The following is a 17,545-nucleotide window of genomic DNA, read 5'->3' as shown; positions in this document are numbered from 1 at the left end:
TACGCTATTTCTACGTCATTATGCTATTTCTACATCATTACGCTATTTCTGCATCATTACGCTATTTCTACGTCATTATGCTATTTCTACGTGATTACGCTATTTCTGCATCATTACGCTATTTCTGGTCATAATTACGCTATTGCTACGTCATTACGCTATTGCTACGTCATTAAGCTATTGCTACATCATTACGCTATTTCTACGTCATTACGCTATTGCTACGTCATTACGCTATTGCTACGTCATTACGCTATTTATACATCATTACGCTATTTCTATGTCATTATGCTATTTCTTCGTCATTATGCTATTTCTACGTCATTTCGCTATATCTACGTCATTTCGCTATATCTACGTCATTACACTATTTCTACATCATTATGCTATTTCTACGTGATTACGCTATTTCTGCATCATTACGCTATTTCTACGTCATTACGCTATTTCTACGTCATTGCGCTATTTCTACATCATTATGCTATTTCTACGTCATTATGCTATTTCTACGTCATAACGCTATTTCTACGTCATTATGCTATTTCTACGTGGTTACGCTATTTCTGCATCATTACGCTATTTCTACGTCATTATGCTATTTCTACGTCATTGCGCTATTTCTACATCATTATGCTATTCCTACGTCATTATGCTATTTCTTCGTCATTATGCTATTTCTACGTCATTACGCTATTTCTACGTCATTATGCTATTTATACGTCATTATGCTATTTCTACGTGATTACGCTATTTCTGCATCATTACGCTATTTCTGCATCATTACGCTATTTCTACCTCATTACGCTATTTCTACGTCATTGCGCTATTTCTACGTCATTGCGCTATTTCTACATCATTATGCTATTCCTACGTCATTATGCTATTTCTTCGTCATTACGCTATTTCTACGTCATTACGCTATTTCTACGTCATTGCGCTATTTCTACATTATTATGCTATTCTTACGTCATTATGCTATTTCTTCGTCATTATGCTATTTCTACGTCATTACGCTATTTCTACGTCATTATGCTATTTCTACGTCCTTACGCTATTTCTACGTCATTATGCTATTTCTTCGTCATTATGCTATTTCTACGGCATTGCGCTATTTCTACGTCATTATGCTATTTCTACGTCATTGCGCTATTTCTACGTCATTATGCTATTTCTACGTCATTGCGCTATTTCTACATCATTACGCTGTTTCAACATCATTACGCTATTTCTACGTAATGACAGCAGTCACTCGGTGAGACAGCAGGACAGCAGTCACTCGGTGAGAACGTCAAGAGCGCGTAAGTTGTTTTTTCTTAATATACAGTTCTCCTGTTGCTCTGTTTACCATTTGTCAAGTAAGTAGGGCTATTTTCGATTCTTTGCTTCTTTGTAATTTTTATCTTCACTAAATATCTTTATTTTAATTAGTCGCGTTCCTATTTTGAATATCTGCCGTCTTAAGGGTTGGAGTCTGTTTGTTATTGTAGCACTTAAGTATTGCTGTTCATAACAGCTAGTTTCGATTTGGGCCATTGTCGGGATACTTGCTTTCGCTGTGCTAATTGCAAGGGCTGTTAAAGCAGATATAAATTAGAAGTAAATTCAGGTGAAAGCCAGGACAGCAGTCACTCGGTGAGAACGTCAAGAGCGCGTAAGTTGTTTTTTCTTAATATACAGTTCTCCTGTTGCTCTGTTTACCATTTGTCAAGTAAGTAGGGCTATTTTCGATTCTTTGCTTCTTTGTAATTTTTATCTTCACTAAATATCTTTATTTTAATTAGTCGCGTTCCTATTTTGAATATCTGCCGTCTTAAGGGTTGGAGTCTGTTTGTTATTGTAGCACTTAAGTATTGCTGTTCATAACAGCTAGTTTCGATTTGGGCCATTGTCGGGATACTTGCTTTCGCTGTGCTAATTGCAAGGACTACCACAGCTGTCCTCACTCAGACGATTGATAGCATTATTTCTATGTAGTGTGCGCGCTGTCGCGGAAGCGTCAGCGGAAGCATTCAGCTCTCGTGTTCAGCTCTCGTGTGAAGACCGACTCGGGTAAAGACCTGCGACTCTACCTGCGCGACTCCACCGAGCAAGGACACCTGCAAGGCACTTAAAGTATCTTCTTCACCCTGTCCTTTCCTACCTTTATCTTATTTCCCATTATCATTATGTGCTTTGAACACATTCCTGTTGTCTCTCGACAACGCTCTCTCACCACGCACAGAAGGCAGCGCAATACTGCTTATCTGCGCCCGTTTCTCTCATCCTCACACTCACCTCTCACTCTTTCTATGGGTCTATGGAATTGTCAATCAGCAGTCAATAAAGCTGACTTCATTCCAGCCTTTGCATCTCATTCTACTCTTAATATCTTGGGCTTGACTGAGACCTGGATCCGTCCAGAAGACTCAGCAACCCCTGCTGCTCTCTCTAACAACTTCTCTTTCTCTCACACACCTCGCCAGTCCGGGAGGGGTGGGGGCACTGGTCTTCTTATTTCTAACAATTGGAAATATTCACCTCTCTCTTCTCTATGCAATAACAACTCATTTGAATATCATGCTATTACACTTACAACTCCCATGAAGATCCATATTGTAGTTATTTATCGCCCCCCAGGTCAACTAGGAAGCTTTGTAGAAGAGCTGGATGTGTTGCTGTCCTCTTTCCCTCAGGATGGCATCCCACTTGTAGTCTTTGGCGATTTCAACATTCACCTAGCGAAGCCGTATGCAACAGACTTCATCTCTCTCCTAGCCTCTTTCGATCTCAAACGGCTCATCACCACCGGTACTCACAAGTCAGGCAACCAACTGGACCTGGTTTACACACGCAACTGTATCACAGACAACATTTTGGTGAAACCTCTCCAAGTTTCAGATCATTTCATCATTACTTTCAATCTACAACTCACTACCCATGCTCCACCAACCTCCCCACCATTTACTTTCAGACGAAACCTGCGCTCACTTTCTCCATCCCATCTTTCCTCTGCTGTGTCATCTTCTCTTCCCTCACCCTCACATTTCTCATCTCTGGATGTGAATACTGCAACTGATACTTTATGCTCCATCCTAACCTCTTCTTTAGACAATATCTGCCCTCTCTCCTCTAGGCCAGCACGCACCACTCCCTCTAACCCCTGGTTATCTGAGGTTCTTCGTGAACACCGGACCAAGCTCAGGGCAGCGGAGAGGAAATGGCGCAAATCAAAAGACACATCTGACCTCAGTAGGTATCAATCTCTGCTCTCTGCCTTCTCTGTTGATGTTCACGCCGCAAAATCTTCATATTTCCACAACAAGATCAACAGCGCCTCTAACACACGTTCACTGTTCAAGACATTCAATTCTCTCCTCTGTCCACCTCCACCACCACCCACCTCCTCTTTAACTGCTGATGATTTTGCTAACTTCTTCACTAACAAAACTACCACTATCAGCAGTCAGTTCTCAGCACAGGAACCCAGACTAACCTCTCCCACAGCCAATAACCTTCTCTCCTCCTTCACTCCACTAACCGAGGAAGAAGTATCTAAACTTCTCCTCTCCAGTCATCCTACCACCTGCCCTCTAGACCCCATCCCCTCACACCTTCTACAAGCCATCTCTCCCACACTTCTACCAGCTCTCACACACATTATCAACTCATCCCTCCACACTGGCATTTTCCCTACAGCATTTAAGCAGGCTCGGGTAACCCCTCTGCTTAAAAAATCAACATTAAACACATCACTTCTAGAGAACTACAGACCTGTCTCTCTCCTACCATTCATTGCAAAAACACTTGAACGAGTTGCTTTTAACCAAGTATCATCCTTCCTGTCTCTGAACAACCAGCTGGATGTCAACCAATCTGGCTTCAAGAAAGGACATTCAACTGAGACTGCATTGCTGTCAGTCACGGAAGCCCTGCGGATCGCAAAAGCTGCTTCCAAATCATCAGTTCTCATTCTACTGGACCTGTCTGCTGCCTTCGACACTGTGAATCATCAGATCCTCTTGTCCGCCCTCTCATCACTGGGCATCACTGGAACCTCCCTCCACTGGTTTGAGTCCTATCTCACAGGTAGGTCTTTCAAGGTCACATGGAGAGGTGAGGTATCCAAAGCACATCAACTGACCACAGGCGTTCCTCAGGGTTCAGTTCTCGGACCGCTCCTCTTCTCCATTTACACCACATCACTGGGACCTATCATACAGGCACATGGTTTCTCTTACCATTGCTATGCTGATGACACCCAGCTCTACCTCTCATTTCAACCAGATGATCCCACAGTAGCTGTACGGATCTCAAGCTGTCTGGCGGACATCTCGGCATGGATGAAGGAACATCACCTGCAGCTCAACCTGGCAAAGACTGAGCTTCTCGTCCTCCCTGCCAATCCGTCTCTTCAGCACGACCTCACTATCCAGGTAGATTCATCCTCAATCACCCCATCAAGGTCGGTCAGAAATCTTGGAGTAATCTTTGATGATCAGCTGACCTTCACAGAACACATTACAAAGACAGCTCGATCATGCAGGTTTGCTATGCACAACATCAGGAAGATCAGGCCTTTCCTAACTGAGCATGCAACACAACTTCTCGTCCAGGCCCTGGTCATTTCTAGGCTTGATTACTGCAATGCTCTTCTGGCTGGACTTCCATCATGTGCAACTAAACCTCTACAAATGATCCAGAATGCTGCAGCTCGTCTGGTCTTCAACGAGCCCAAAAGGGCCCACGTCACTCCTCTGCTCATCTCTCTGCACTGGCTACCACTCGCTGCTCGCATCAAGTTCAAGGCTTTGACGCTTGCTTACAGATTGACCACAGGTTCAGCTCCCTCCTACTTCCACTCACTACTACAAGTCTACATCCCTACCAGAAGCCTACGATCGGTCAATGAGCGACGGCTCGTGGTACCATCACAGCGGGGCACAAAATCACTCTCCAGAACATTCTCATTCACGGTTCCATGCTGGTGGAATGATCTCCCCACCCTCATCCGGAATGCAGAATCCCTGACAACATTCAAAAGACAACTGAAAACTCATCTCTTCCGGGAGCACTTAACTTAAAAAAAAAAAAAAAAAAAAAAAAAAAAAAAAAAAAAAATCCTTTCCTCTAAATCCTCGCTTGCCTGGCTTATGCTACTCCGAGCTATGGCTGAACTTTGTATTTTGAGCACTTCTTGCGTTGCTTTTGCCTCTTCACGATGACTCGCTTGGTTTAGTCCTCAGTTGTAAGTCGCTTTGGATAAAAGCGTCTGCTAAATGACTAAATGTAAATGTAAATGTAAATGTACGTCATTGCACTATTTCTACATCATTTCGCTATTTCTACGTCATTACGCTATTTCTACGTCATTATACCTCATTACGCTATTTCTACGTCATTACGCTATTTCTATGTCATTACGCTATTTCTACGTCATTGCCCGATTATTTCTACGTCATTACGCTATTTCTACGTCATTATACCTCATTACGCTATTTCTACGTCATTACGCTATTTCTATGTCATTGCGCTATTTCTACGTCATTGCCCGATTATTTCTATGTCATTACGCTATTTCTACGTCATTGCCCGATTATTTCTACCTCATTACGCTATTTCTACATCATTACGCTATTTCTATATCATTACGCTATTTCTACATCATTATGCTAATTATCCGTCATCGCACATGCGCAGTCCTTTAAGTTTCGTTTTTCAGTCCGATTAGGTGTTTATATGTTCTCTCGATCGGATTAGAAAAGGAATAAACCGCCGCTTTAAATCCGATCGAAATCTCATTGGGATCAATGTGCAGTACCTTCCCTTCCCTCTCTCCTGTAGTGTGTGTGTAGTGTGTATGTGTGTGTGTGTGTATGTGTGTGTGTGTGTGTGTGTGTGTGTGAGAGAGAGACTGTGAATGTGTGTGTGTGTACCTTCCCTCTCTCCTGTAGTGTGTAGTGTGTGTGTGTGTACCTTCCCTCTCTCCTGTAGTGTGTGTGTGTGTGTGTGTGTGTAGTGTAGTGTAGTGTGTGTGTGTGTGTGTGTGTGTGTGTGTATGTGTGTGTGTGTGTGTGTGTGTGTGTGTGTGTACCTTCCCTCTCTCCTGTAGTGTGTAGTGTGTGTGTGCGTGTGTGTGTGTAGTGTAGTGTGTGTGTGTGTGTGTGTGTGTGTGTAGTGTGTGTGTGTGTGTGTGTGTGTAGTGTGTGTGTGTGTGTGTGTGTGTGTGTAGTGTGTGTGTGTGTGTGTGTGTGTGTGTGTGTGTGTGTGTAGTGTGTGTGTGTGTGTGTGTGTGTGTGTGTAGTGTGTGTGTGTAGTGTGTGTGTGTGTGTGTGTATGTGTGTACCTTCCCTCTCTCCTGTAGTGTGTGTGTGTGTGTGTGTGTGTGTGTAGTGTGTGTGTGTGTGTGTGTGTGTGTAGTGTGTGTGTGTGTGTGTGTGTGTGTGTACCTTCCCTCTCTCCTGTAGTGTGTAGTGTGTGTGTGTGTGTGTGTAGTGTAGTGTGTGTGTGTGTGTGTGTGTGTGTGTGTGTGTGTGTGTGTGGTGTGTAGTGTGTGTGTAGTGTGTGTGTGTGTGTGTGTACCTTCCCTCTCTCCTGTAGTGTGTAGTGTGTGTGTGTGTGTGTGTAGTGTAGTGTGTGTGTGTGTGTGTGTGTGTGTGTGTGTAGTGTGTAGTGTGTGTGTGTGTGTGTGTGTGTACCTTCCCTCTCTCCTGTAGTGTGTAGTGTGTGTGTGTGTGTGTGTAGTGTAGTGTGTGTGTGTGTGTGTGTGTGTGTGTAGTGTGTAGTGTGTGTGTGTGTGTGTGTACCTTCCCTCTCTCCTGTAGTGTGTAGTGTGTGTGTGTGTGTGTGTAGTGTAGTGTAGTGTGTGTGTGTGTGTGTGTGTGTGTGTAGTGTGTAGTGTGTGTGTATGTGTGTGTGTGTGTACCTTCCCTCTCTCCTGTAGTGTGTAGTGTGTGTGTGTGTATGTGTGTAGTGTGTGTGTGTGTGTGTGTGTGTAGTGTGTGTGTGTGTGTGTGTGTACCTTCCCTCTCTCCTGCTGCAGCTCGTGCTGTACATCGCTCAGTCGGCTCCTCAGCTCCTCATTGGCCTGTAGAGTCTCTGCCTCTGGTTTCCCGCGGCTCTTCTTGGGGGGCGGGGCTAAGGTGGGCGTGGTCGCCGCCATCCTCACGAACGATGATTCTCCAGTGGAACCTCACGCCAGTCCTGCAGTGGAGACGGAGCCCGGCGCCGGCATCTTGCTCTTCTCCTGCTGGGGACAGAGAGAGTCAGAGCTCAGCTGTGCTCTCGAGGAGAGCGAGGGTGTTGGCCGTACACATGCTCACGGACCACAGCTAACTCCAACACACCCAAACACACGTCCCAAACACTCACATGTGCCATGTGTTCACTGGAATCTGGCTCCTGAGTGTGTGTGTGTGTGTGTGTGTGCCTCCATCTAGTGGAGCTTCATGGTACTGCTTTCCCACAGATGCGAGTGTATGTTTATACATGCTCTACTCTTCCGCATGTGGACTGTCCCACTGCTTTACACCGAACTACTGATCGCTCTTACGGGAACATCCCGATGGAAATCTGACCATGTAATTCATCTCCTGTCAGACATTTCCTTTCAATCCTGACAGAACGCGGATCAACTTACAGACACTTATTATGTCGTATGTATATCACATTCTGTGAAGATATTGTGTCTGAAACTAAAGCTGTGAAAATGGTCTCACATAACAAGCCCTGGGCATCTGAACCAGAGGAAGGCTGTCTTCATGGAAGGAGCGCTGCTTTCTGTAGCGGTAATGTGGAATTAGGAGACGGTTAAGGGCGGAAGTTCACAAGGCAAAATCTGAGTTTAAATATAAGATAGAACGCAATTTTTTAAAGTCCCCTGTAGTCAATAATTGTATCCCTTAAAACTCAAAATGACATATTTAAATGTTTTTTTTTTTCCTTTAAAAAATGTCTTCATGCCTTAAAATATCTTGAATGTAACTTGACACCCTTGCCTCATTTAGTATGCGCGGTTCGATGAATATGCAAATGAGCCCCGCCTCCACTCACTCCCTCAGCTCAGAGATCCACTGGTTGACGATCACACGTTGATCTGATTGGTTACAAGGTCGTTTGTGACGTCAGAAACACCAGCGATTTCAAACCGTGTTTTTGAGACTGTCTTTGGTTCACTGCAGTTTTAAGCAGAAAATACTCAGCAATGCTGTCGACTTATGAACTTACACATGGTGTGTCTTAAAGCGTATTAAAAACACCACATAGACACATAAACAACATTAAACGCTGGATTTACACCACATTAATGGGTAAAATCTAAAAGGCTGCTCGCTCTGTAAGTAATAGTCAAATGTTTATTAATGAGTTGAATAATTCTGACAGCAGATTTGATACAGTGGAGGGCAGGATTGTGATGAGATATGCAGAAACATCAATGGTCATCGATGCGGATGATGTCACTGCAAGTCTTTTCAAACCGCAGCCGAACGAGACTCTGTGAAAGCTCGTCTTCTTAAAGATCGTGTCTCTAAACGAGTGTCTTTCACACACATCACAGCGCCAGAACTACGGCATGAGGCCTGTGCCAAAGCAGCAGGTGCAAGTGTGCTGAATGATGTTCTGTGTAAAAGCTTGCCGTGAGTCTTGGCCAGTCATGTGACCTCACCGATCGCTGACTCTCCCTCAGCACAACAGCGCCCCCTAGAGGCCCATCCACACTCCCACGCCTCGTGCTGTGGGCTTGAGACGCTGCACACTGAGAGGAGTCCGATGGTGATGAGACACTTCCCACAATGCAAATGCACTACAGAACACACGGTCATATTTTAAATAACCGGTTTGTAGACTAGATGCAGTAAAGCGCTATCCTTCAGCTTCCTAGCACTAGGATATGCGCCTAACAATAGCACACATGTATCTAGGTTAGCGTTAGCGAGCGGCGTGTAAAGTTGCTACTATTTAATCACGTTACACCAGTGCATACACACTAGGATGACCGTCGCGATCTGATTCTGGAAACTAGTCTTATAGTGTTGATATCTAAAGATGGTCAGGGTTCCAATGCCATTAAATATGATTAATAAATGCTATAGAAGTATTTACTTCGTTAATTTCAACATTCACTACATTTATGAAACTAAGTTTAGTTAATGCACTATAGTAACTCTCTCACACACTCTCAGACACACACACACACACACTCACTTACACACACACTCTCAGACACACACACACACACACACTCACTTACACACGCACACACACACTCACACACACGCACACACACACTCACACACACACACTCACACTCACTCTCAGACACACACTCAGACACACACACACACACACACACACACACACACACACTCACTTACACACACACACACACACACTCACACACACTAACACACTCACTTACACACACACTCTCAGACAAACACACACACACACACACAGACACACACACACACACTCACTCTCAGACACACACTCAGACACACACACACACACTCACACTCACACACTCACTTACACACACACACACTCTCAAACAAACACACACACACACACACACTTACACACACACACACACACACACACTCACACTCACACTCACACTCACACTCACACTCACACACACTAACACACTCACTTACACACACACTCTCAGACACAAACACACACTCACTCAAACAAACACACACACACTCACTTACACACACACACACACACACACACACTCACACTCACACACACTAACACACTCACTCTCAGACACACACTCAGACACATATACACACACACACACACACGCTCACTTACACACACACACACACACTCACACTCACACACTCACTTACACACACACACACACTCACACTCACACTCACACACTCACTCTCAGACACACACTCAGACACACACACACACACACACTCACTTACACACACACACACACACACTCACACTCACACACTCACTTACACACACACTCTCAGACAAACACACACACACACACACACAGACACACACACACACTCACTCCCTCTCACACACGGCTCCCAGATGTCCAGGCCGACTGCAGATACTGTGAGAAACATCAAAGTCAGATCCCGAGGGAAACTGCAGGGGAAATAAAGCCTCTTCATTGTATTTTGCAGTTTAAAGGAGCTGGAAGTCAAATACACAAAAACAAAACTATGAACTCTTTTCCTTAAAAACAGACAGAGAAGAGAGAGCGCAGACACCAGGGTTATTATTGTTTACATAAATTAGCTGTTAAAAATAACACAAAAAAACTGAATAAACCTGAAATGAAAACAAATTAAACCTAAAAACATGCATTTAAATAAAAACTAAAACTTCATTTCAACAAAATCACTAAAAAAATCACTAAAATTAAAATAAAAAATATAATTGAAAGCTAACACTAAAATATTGCTACAACGTAAACTATGATAGTATATAAATCACAGTCAAATTTAAAAACTCATGAAAATATGATTGACATTTGTGACAGGCATTAGAATATCAAACCGAGTGGCATTTGCAAACAAACTGCTTTTCTCAGGAATAACTGCCACCACAAATACTACATGTTAAAGTGTGATTTAAGTGTCTATACACTGTATCTGTGCCAACAAACACAGAACAAATGCACCCTTCAGAAGTTCACAAATACTCCACCCTGGGAACACAAGGCAAACTCTCTCCAGTAAAGCCCTGCCAGGGAAACCATAACGAGGCATTCCTGCTGACCTTTGAAACTGCTAATAGCCTGATATAGTTAGAGCTTAATCTAAACAGCAGTGTTATCTCTGCATATGCAAATGAATGCAGCCGCTCACTGGTCATGGGTGAACACGTGATGTGACCCTGTGGAGATCATGTGACCCAATGGAGATCATGTGACCCTGTGGAGAGTTGGAGTAAGTAGATTAGCCTTTCACTTACAGATGCAGGACTGGTTTCAATTGCTCTGGAAAGTTCTGTTAGGGTGTAACAGTGTTGACACAGCAAACACTACTGTGTGTTTCAGAGCTGTAAAACCTGGGATCTTATTGAAATGTAATCAAATAAAGGACTCTGGGTACATATTTGACAGTCAGAGATAATCAACCAGGCACATTCAAATTATGTTACATTAACCTGACAAAATGTTCATCGTAACCACCAAAATACCTTAATTATGACATATTTATTACAGAACTTAGGTAACATGGATTTATCCAACACATAAAAACAGCAAATATATAAAAGGTTTCACACAAAATATGAAACCAGTGTTCTACATCAAAAACTAACTCTAATCTAATAAAAATACACATGACAACTTGCCCTGATGTGACATTTAGAAAACGTCTCGGGTTACGACTGTAACCCTTGTTAACTAAGGCATATAGCAGCAGCCGTATCACCCTGTAGCCCAAGACTGGTTGCCCACTGAAGCTAAGCAGGGCTGAGCCTGGTCAGTACCTGGATGGGAGACCTTCTGAGAAAACCAGGTTGCTGCTGGAAGAGGTGTTAGTGAGGCCAGCAGGGGGCGCTCACCCTGTGGTCTGTGTGGGTCCTAACGCCCCAGTGTAGTGACGGGGACACTACACTGTCAGAGAGCACCGTCCTGACCGAGGTCCTGACTCTCTGTGGTCATTAAAAATCCCAGGATGTCCTTTGAAAAAGAGTAGGGGTGTAACCCCGGTGTCCTGGCCATTTGCCCCTTGGCCTCTGTCTATAATGGCCTCCTAATCATCCCCATATACTGATTGGCTTCATCACTGTCTCCTCTCCACCAGTAAGCTGGTGTGTGGTGGGCGTTCTGGCACAGTATGGCTGCCGTCGCATCATCCAGGTGGAGCTGCACATCGGTGGTGGTTGAGGAGATTCCCCCCCTTCCATGTAAAGCGCTTTGAGTACCCAGAAAAGCGCTATATAAAATGTAACGAATTATTATTATTTTATTATTATATAGAAGGCACCTTGGGCACATAGCCAGGTCTAGGGTGAAGATGGCCTTAACTCTCGCAGGGGCAAACTCCAGGCTCGAAGGAGACACAGAAAGGGCTTGGAGGTACAGGGGTTCGAAGGGGGCCAAGCACAGCCCTTCGAGAACCATGGCTAGATCCCAGGTCGGCATGGGGGAACCGTACGACCATGTCTCTCCTGAGGCCCATCACCCAGAGGCCCATCACCCAGAGGCCCATCACCCAGAGGCCCATCGCCCAGAGGCCCATCACCCAGAGGCTCATCACCCAGAGGCTCATCACCCAGAGGCCCATCACCCAGAGGCTCACCCAGAGGCTCATCACCCAGAAGCTCATCACCCAGAGGCCCATCACCCAGTGGCCCATCACCCAGAGGCTCACCCAGAGGCTCATCACCCAGAAGCTCATCACCCAGAGGCCCATCACCCAGTGGCCCATCACCCAGAGGCCCATCACCCAGAGGCTCATCACCCAGAGGCCCATCACCCAGAGGCTCATCACCCAGAGGCTCATCACCCAGAGGCTCATTACCCAGAGGCCCATCACCCAGAGGCTCATCACCCAGAGGCCCATCACCCAGAGGCTCATCACCCAGAGGCCCATCACCCAGAGGCTCATCACCCAGAGGCCCATCACCCAGAGGCCCATCGCCCAGAGGCTCATCGCCCAGAGGCTCATCACCCAGAGGCCCATCACCCAGAGGCTCATCACCCAGAGGCTCATCACCCAGAGGCCCATCGCCCAGAGGCCCATCGCCCAGAGGCCCATCGCCCAGAGGCCCATCACCCAGAGGCCCATCACCCAGAGGCTCATCGCCCAGAGGCTCATCACCCAGAAGCTCATCACCCAGAGGCTCATCACCCAGAGGCTCATCACCCAGAGGCCCATCACCCAGAGGCTCATCACCCAGAAGCTCATCACCCAGAGGCTCATCACCCAGAGGCTCATCACCCAGAAGCTCATCACCCAGAGGCTCATCACCCAGAAGCTCATCACCCAGAGGCTCATCACCCAGAGGCTCATCACCCAGAGGCTCATCACCCAGAGGCCCATCACCCAGAGGCTCATCACCCAGAAGCTCATCACCCAGAGGCTCATCACCCAGAGGCTCATCACCCAGAGGCTCATCACCCAGAAGCTCATCACCCAGAGGCTCATCACCCAGAGGCCCATCACCCAGAGGCTCATCACCCAGAGGCTCATCACCCAGAGGCCCATCACCCAGAGGCCCATCACCCAGAGGCTCATCACCCAGAGGCTCATCACCCAGAGGCTCATCGCCCAGAGGCCCATCACCCAGAGGCCCATCACCCAGAGGCTCATCACCCAGAGGCCCATCACCCAGAGGCTCATCACCCAGAGGCCCATCACCCAGAGGCCCATCACCCAGAGGCTCATCACCCAGAGGCTCATCACCCAGAGGCTCATCACCCAGAGGCTCATCGCCCAGAGGCCCATCACCCAGAGGCTCATCACCCAGAGGCTCATCACCCAGAGGCCCATCACCCAGAGGCTCATCACCCAGAGGCTCATCACCCAGAGGCCCATCACCCAGAGGCCCATCACCCAGAGGCCCATCACCCAGAGGCTCATCACCCAGAGGCTCATCACCCAGAGGCCCATCACCCAGAGGCTCATCACCCAGAGGCCCATCACCCAGAGGCTCATCGCCCAGAGGCTCATCACCGAGAGGCCCATCGCCCAGAGGCTCATCACCCAGAGGCTCATCACCCAGTGGCCCATCGCCCAGAGGCTCATCGCCCAGAGGCCCATCGCCCAGAGGCTCATCGCCCAGAGGCCCATCACCCAGAGGCCCATCGCCCAGAGGCCCATCACCCAGAGGCCCATCACCCAGAGATCACCCAGTGGCCCATCACCCAGAGGCCCATCGCCCAGAGGCCCATCACCCAGAGGCTCATCGCCCAGAGGCCCATCGCCCAGAGGCCCATCACCCAGAGGCCCATCACCCAGAGATCACCCAGTGGCCCATCACCCAGAGGCCCATCGCCCAGAGGCCCATCACCCAGAGGCCCATCACCCAGAGATCACCCAGTGGCCCATCACCCAGAGGAGCGTGGAACGCCACAATGGAGGCCACGGGTAAGACCAGCAGAGAAGCGATCTTAGAGGAACTATTTGCTACTATTTGAACTATTCGTCTCTCCATTGCTACCGAAGCTGTGAAAGACTGAGTACATCCTCGGACTCACCCAATAGGTCTCTCAGTTTTGGTCCTCTAACACCTCAGTTTGCACGCAATGGCCCTCATTTATCAATCTTGCGTAGAAACGGGCGTATATGTTGGTGTAAGATTATTCTTACACTCCTCTCCCCGCCTGATTTATGAAGCTGTGCGTACCTTTGATATCCAGGTGTACGCAATACCTGCCCTTGATAAATGCCGCGGCTGAAAACGATCGTCGTTAGAATAACACGCCCCTATATATTCAAGTCTCCGCTTCCCCCACGCCCTCATTTTATGCCATGGACACACGGAAGACGGCACAGAAGAGAAACTACTCCGACGTGGAGCCGAAATGACCTATCACAATGCATTTTTTTACAGCATGTGTTTTGAAACAATTAGCATTTAATTTCGTATCACGTCAAATGTATTGGGGTGTACAATAGTGATGATGATGATGTGGAGTACCATTCATTCACATTAATAATTGCATGACAATTTGTAATATTCTTATTATTCTTATTATGATTTTTATTATTAATGACACTTATTGTTATTTAGAAGAAGAATGTCGTTTTATTATTATTTGTATTATTATTATTAATATTTAAAAGAAGAAGAATGTCATTTTTATTATTTTGTCAGTCTGAATTATTTGTTGGTCATTGAAAGCCTTTCATTACAGAACCCAGTCCGTGTGCACCCGCCGGGCCTAACCCTGAAACGTCAGGTAAAGCGCACAGGCTCGCAACTGAAGGAATACATATGCCTACAGATCAAATGCTTTGGTAAAGTCACACAAATTAAACATTGAAGTCCATGTTGCACAAAAATAAACACTGAAGTTTATAATTACAATGTTGTTGTTTTTTTTACAGTGGGTCATAATATATCATATCTTTTAGTTTGTCAGTGCGTTTTTGTGGTGTTAGGAATTGTTTTTCTGCACATTTCCGCACTAACTCAAAATGTGCGTACATGTACACCACCTCCTGAGCTGGCGTAGGATTTGAGCGTGCCGTACACCAACGTCCATATTGATAAATCTCAAAGTCACCGTGGTTTTGGGTGTACGCCAGGTGTACGCTGGAAATTTGGTGTATGCACTTTTGATAAATGAGGGCCATTGTGTGTAACCTGGGTGTTATTTTTAACAAAAGTATGCAGTACGACAAACAGATTAGTGCAGTTGTGAAGGCGAGCTTTTACCAGTTAAGGCTCCTGAGTAAGGTCAAACCATTTTTGTCCAGAGCTGACCTTGAAAAAGCCATATTCATGCCTTCATCAGCTCGAGGATAGACTACTGTAATGCCCTCTACATTGGACTTAATAAATCACTCCTCAATAGGCTTCAACTGGTAATAAACGCAGCAGCACGTCTCCTCTGCAACGCCTCCAGGCACTCACATATCACCCCAGCCCTCCGCTCGCTCCACTGGCTCCCGGTGCGGTTTAGGGTGGAGTATAAGGTCCTGCTGTTCGTGTTCAAGGCCATCAATGGTATGGCCCCGGCCTACCTCGCCAAATTACTAACGGTCTACCAACCAGCCAAAACCCTGCGCTCCTCTGAACACACCTCTCTGGTGATTCCAAAGTTCAAATATAAAAAGTTTGGAGGTCGGTCATTTGCCGTCCAGGGCCCAAAGCTGTGGAACGCACTTCAACCACACCTACGAACCATCACCGTGTTGAGTGTTTTTAAATCACAGTTGAAAACACATCTATTTAGACAAGCTTTTAACACGTAGCCTCCGACCCGACTCGACTGCTATCTTATCTTTATGTACACTTATGTTTTTATATATACTGTTGTCTATTGATGTTTTTACTGGAAAGCACCTTGTGCACCTTTTGCCTGTTGTAAGGCGCTCTACAAATAAAATGTGATTGATTGATTGATTGAAGCTTCCATGGAGCGGCCGATGCCACGGGCCGTGATGTCATCAGCGGTGGGCCTCTCGTAGCCATTGATATCTTTGAGAAGGTCGGCCTGGTATCTCTGCATTACAGCCACTGTTTTACAGGCAAGCACCAGCCCGGCCCGCCGCCATATAAGCTCTGCCCACCAAAGCAGAAGTACGACAAGGTTTAGTGGGAACCGCCGGGGCTTTCAGGGATGACGCAGCGTCAGGAGAGAGGTAGCTGGCTAAAGCCTCTTCCACTTGCGGCATCATCCAATAGCCGTTCTCTCTCACCCCCAATATATTGTTGTACCTGTGCTGCAGAAACCTGTGCAGAAAGCGCTCGTCCAACTTGATTTTAACATGCGATTCTTGCCTTTCACGTGGCCAGCTGATGTTAAGTCTGGCCACAGCGCGAGTCAACCTCTACAAGCTCCTCGTACGCGGGATCCTCAGGGAACATGGGCAGGCGGGAGCACAGCTCTGGTGGGTAGTTCTTTACAGTTACTCTCCCTCGAGAGTATACAAGCAGTGTACACAAAGATCGTGTGTGTCCCCACCCGTGATGAATCTCGGACAGGGATGCACACACTGTCTAAACTGCTCACTCACCATTTTTTCTTTTAAATTCTTGTTTTTTCACTATATGAAGTTTTATGTAACAAAGTTCGGGAGGAGCACGATCAGGTAATCAATAGGGCTGTGCAATTAATCGCAATCGCAAAACAATCGCGATTTGAGCACATGCGATTTCTAAACCGCATAAGGCTGCGATTTTATCAATTAATTTATATTTTATAATTTAGTTTTTCAGCATTTATTAATCATTGTTAATGTTAGTTCGTGTCAATACATAGTATGTAACAACTAATACAGCATTTATTAATGTTAGTTCATGTTCATTTTAGCATACTAATACATTAAATACAAAATCACACTAGTTATTCATGTTAGTTCATGGTGAATTAACTAATGTTAACAGTGACAACGTTTGATTTTAATAATGTAAAATTAACATGAATTAACATTAATAAATGCTGTATTAGTATTGTTTATTGTTAGTTCATTTTAGCTAATGCATTAAAGGTGCAGTGTGTGATTTTTAGAGGCATCTATCTAGTGGTGAGATTTGCGAATTGCAAACAGAAAGCCACTTACGGCCTATCCCTCCCTTCTCAAAATCTAAGGAGAAGCTACGGTGGCCGACGTAACCAGCAGCACATATCTCCCCACATAGCAAACTCTGTAGCGCTGTGTGTTCGCTGTCGGCTACGGTAGAAACATGACGTCACAATGTGTCGTCGACCTTCATTTAAGGGGGTGCCCGCACTTATGTACCCTAGATATAAATGACTCATTCTAAGGTAATAAAAACATAACGGTTCATTAAGTAAGGTCTTTATACACCACTGAAAACATAGTTATGGATCTTATATTGCATTTCTGTCAATAGATCCTCAGAAATAATACACATTGCACCTTTAACTAATTGTTGACAAATA

The 17,545-nt window shown here is 45.8% G+C and overlaps 1 protein-coding gene across 1 annotated transcript in view; it reads right to left on the bottom strand.

Annotated features, from left to right (window-relative positions):
- The window catches only part of jakmip1 (janus kinase and microtubule interacting protein 1), a 93,989-nt gene that overhangs the window by 60,358 nt on the left and 16,086 nt on the right, over nt 1-17,545 (bottom strand). Inside the window, exon 2 of the mRNA XM_056272716.1 lies at nt 6,998-7,222. Coding sequence (XP_056128691.1) covers nt 6,998-7,138 — 141 coding nt within the window. The 5' untranslated portion in view covers nt 7,139-7,222. The remainder of the gene's footprint in view (nt 1-6,997; nt 7,223-17,545) is intronic.

Source organism: Rhinichthys klamathensis, unplaced genomic scaffold (genome assembly GCF_029890125.1).
Source record: "Rhinichthys klamathensis goyatoka isolate OS25496 unplaced genomic scaffold, OSU_Roscu_1.1 h1tg000347l_1, whole genome shotgun sequence".
In the NCBI taxonomy this organism is placed as follows: domain Eukaryota; kingdom Metazoa; phylum Chordata; class Actinopteri; order Cypriniformes; family Leuciscidae; genus Rhinichthys; species Rhinichthys klamathensis.
The sequence above is the reverse complement of the archived record's forward strand: the minus strand, read 5'-3'. Positions and strand labels throughout refer to the sequence as shown.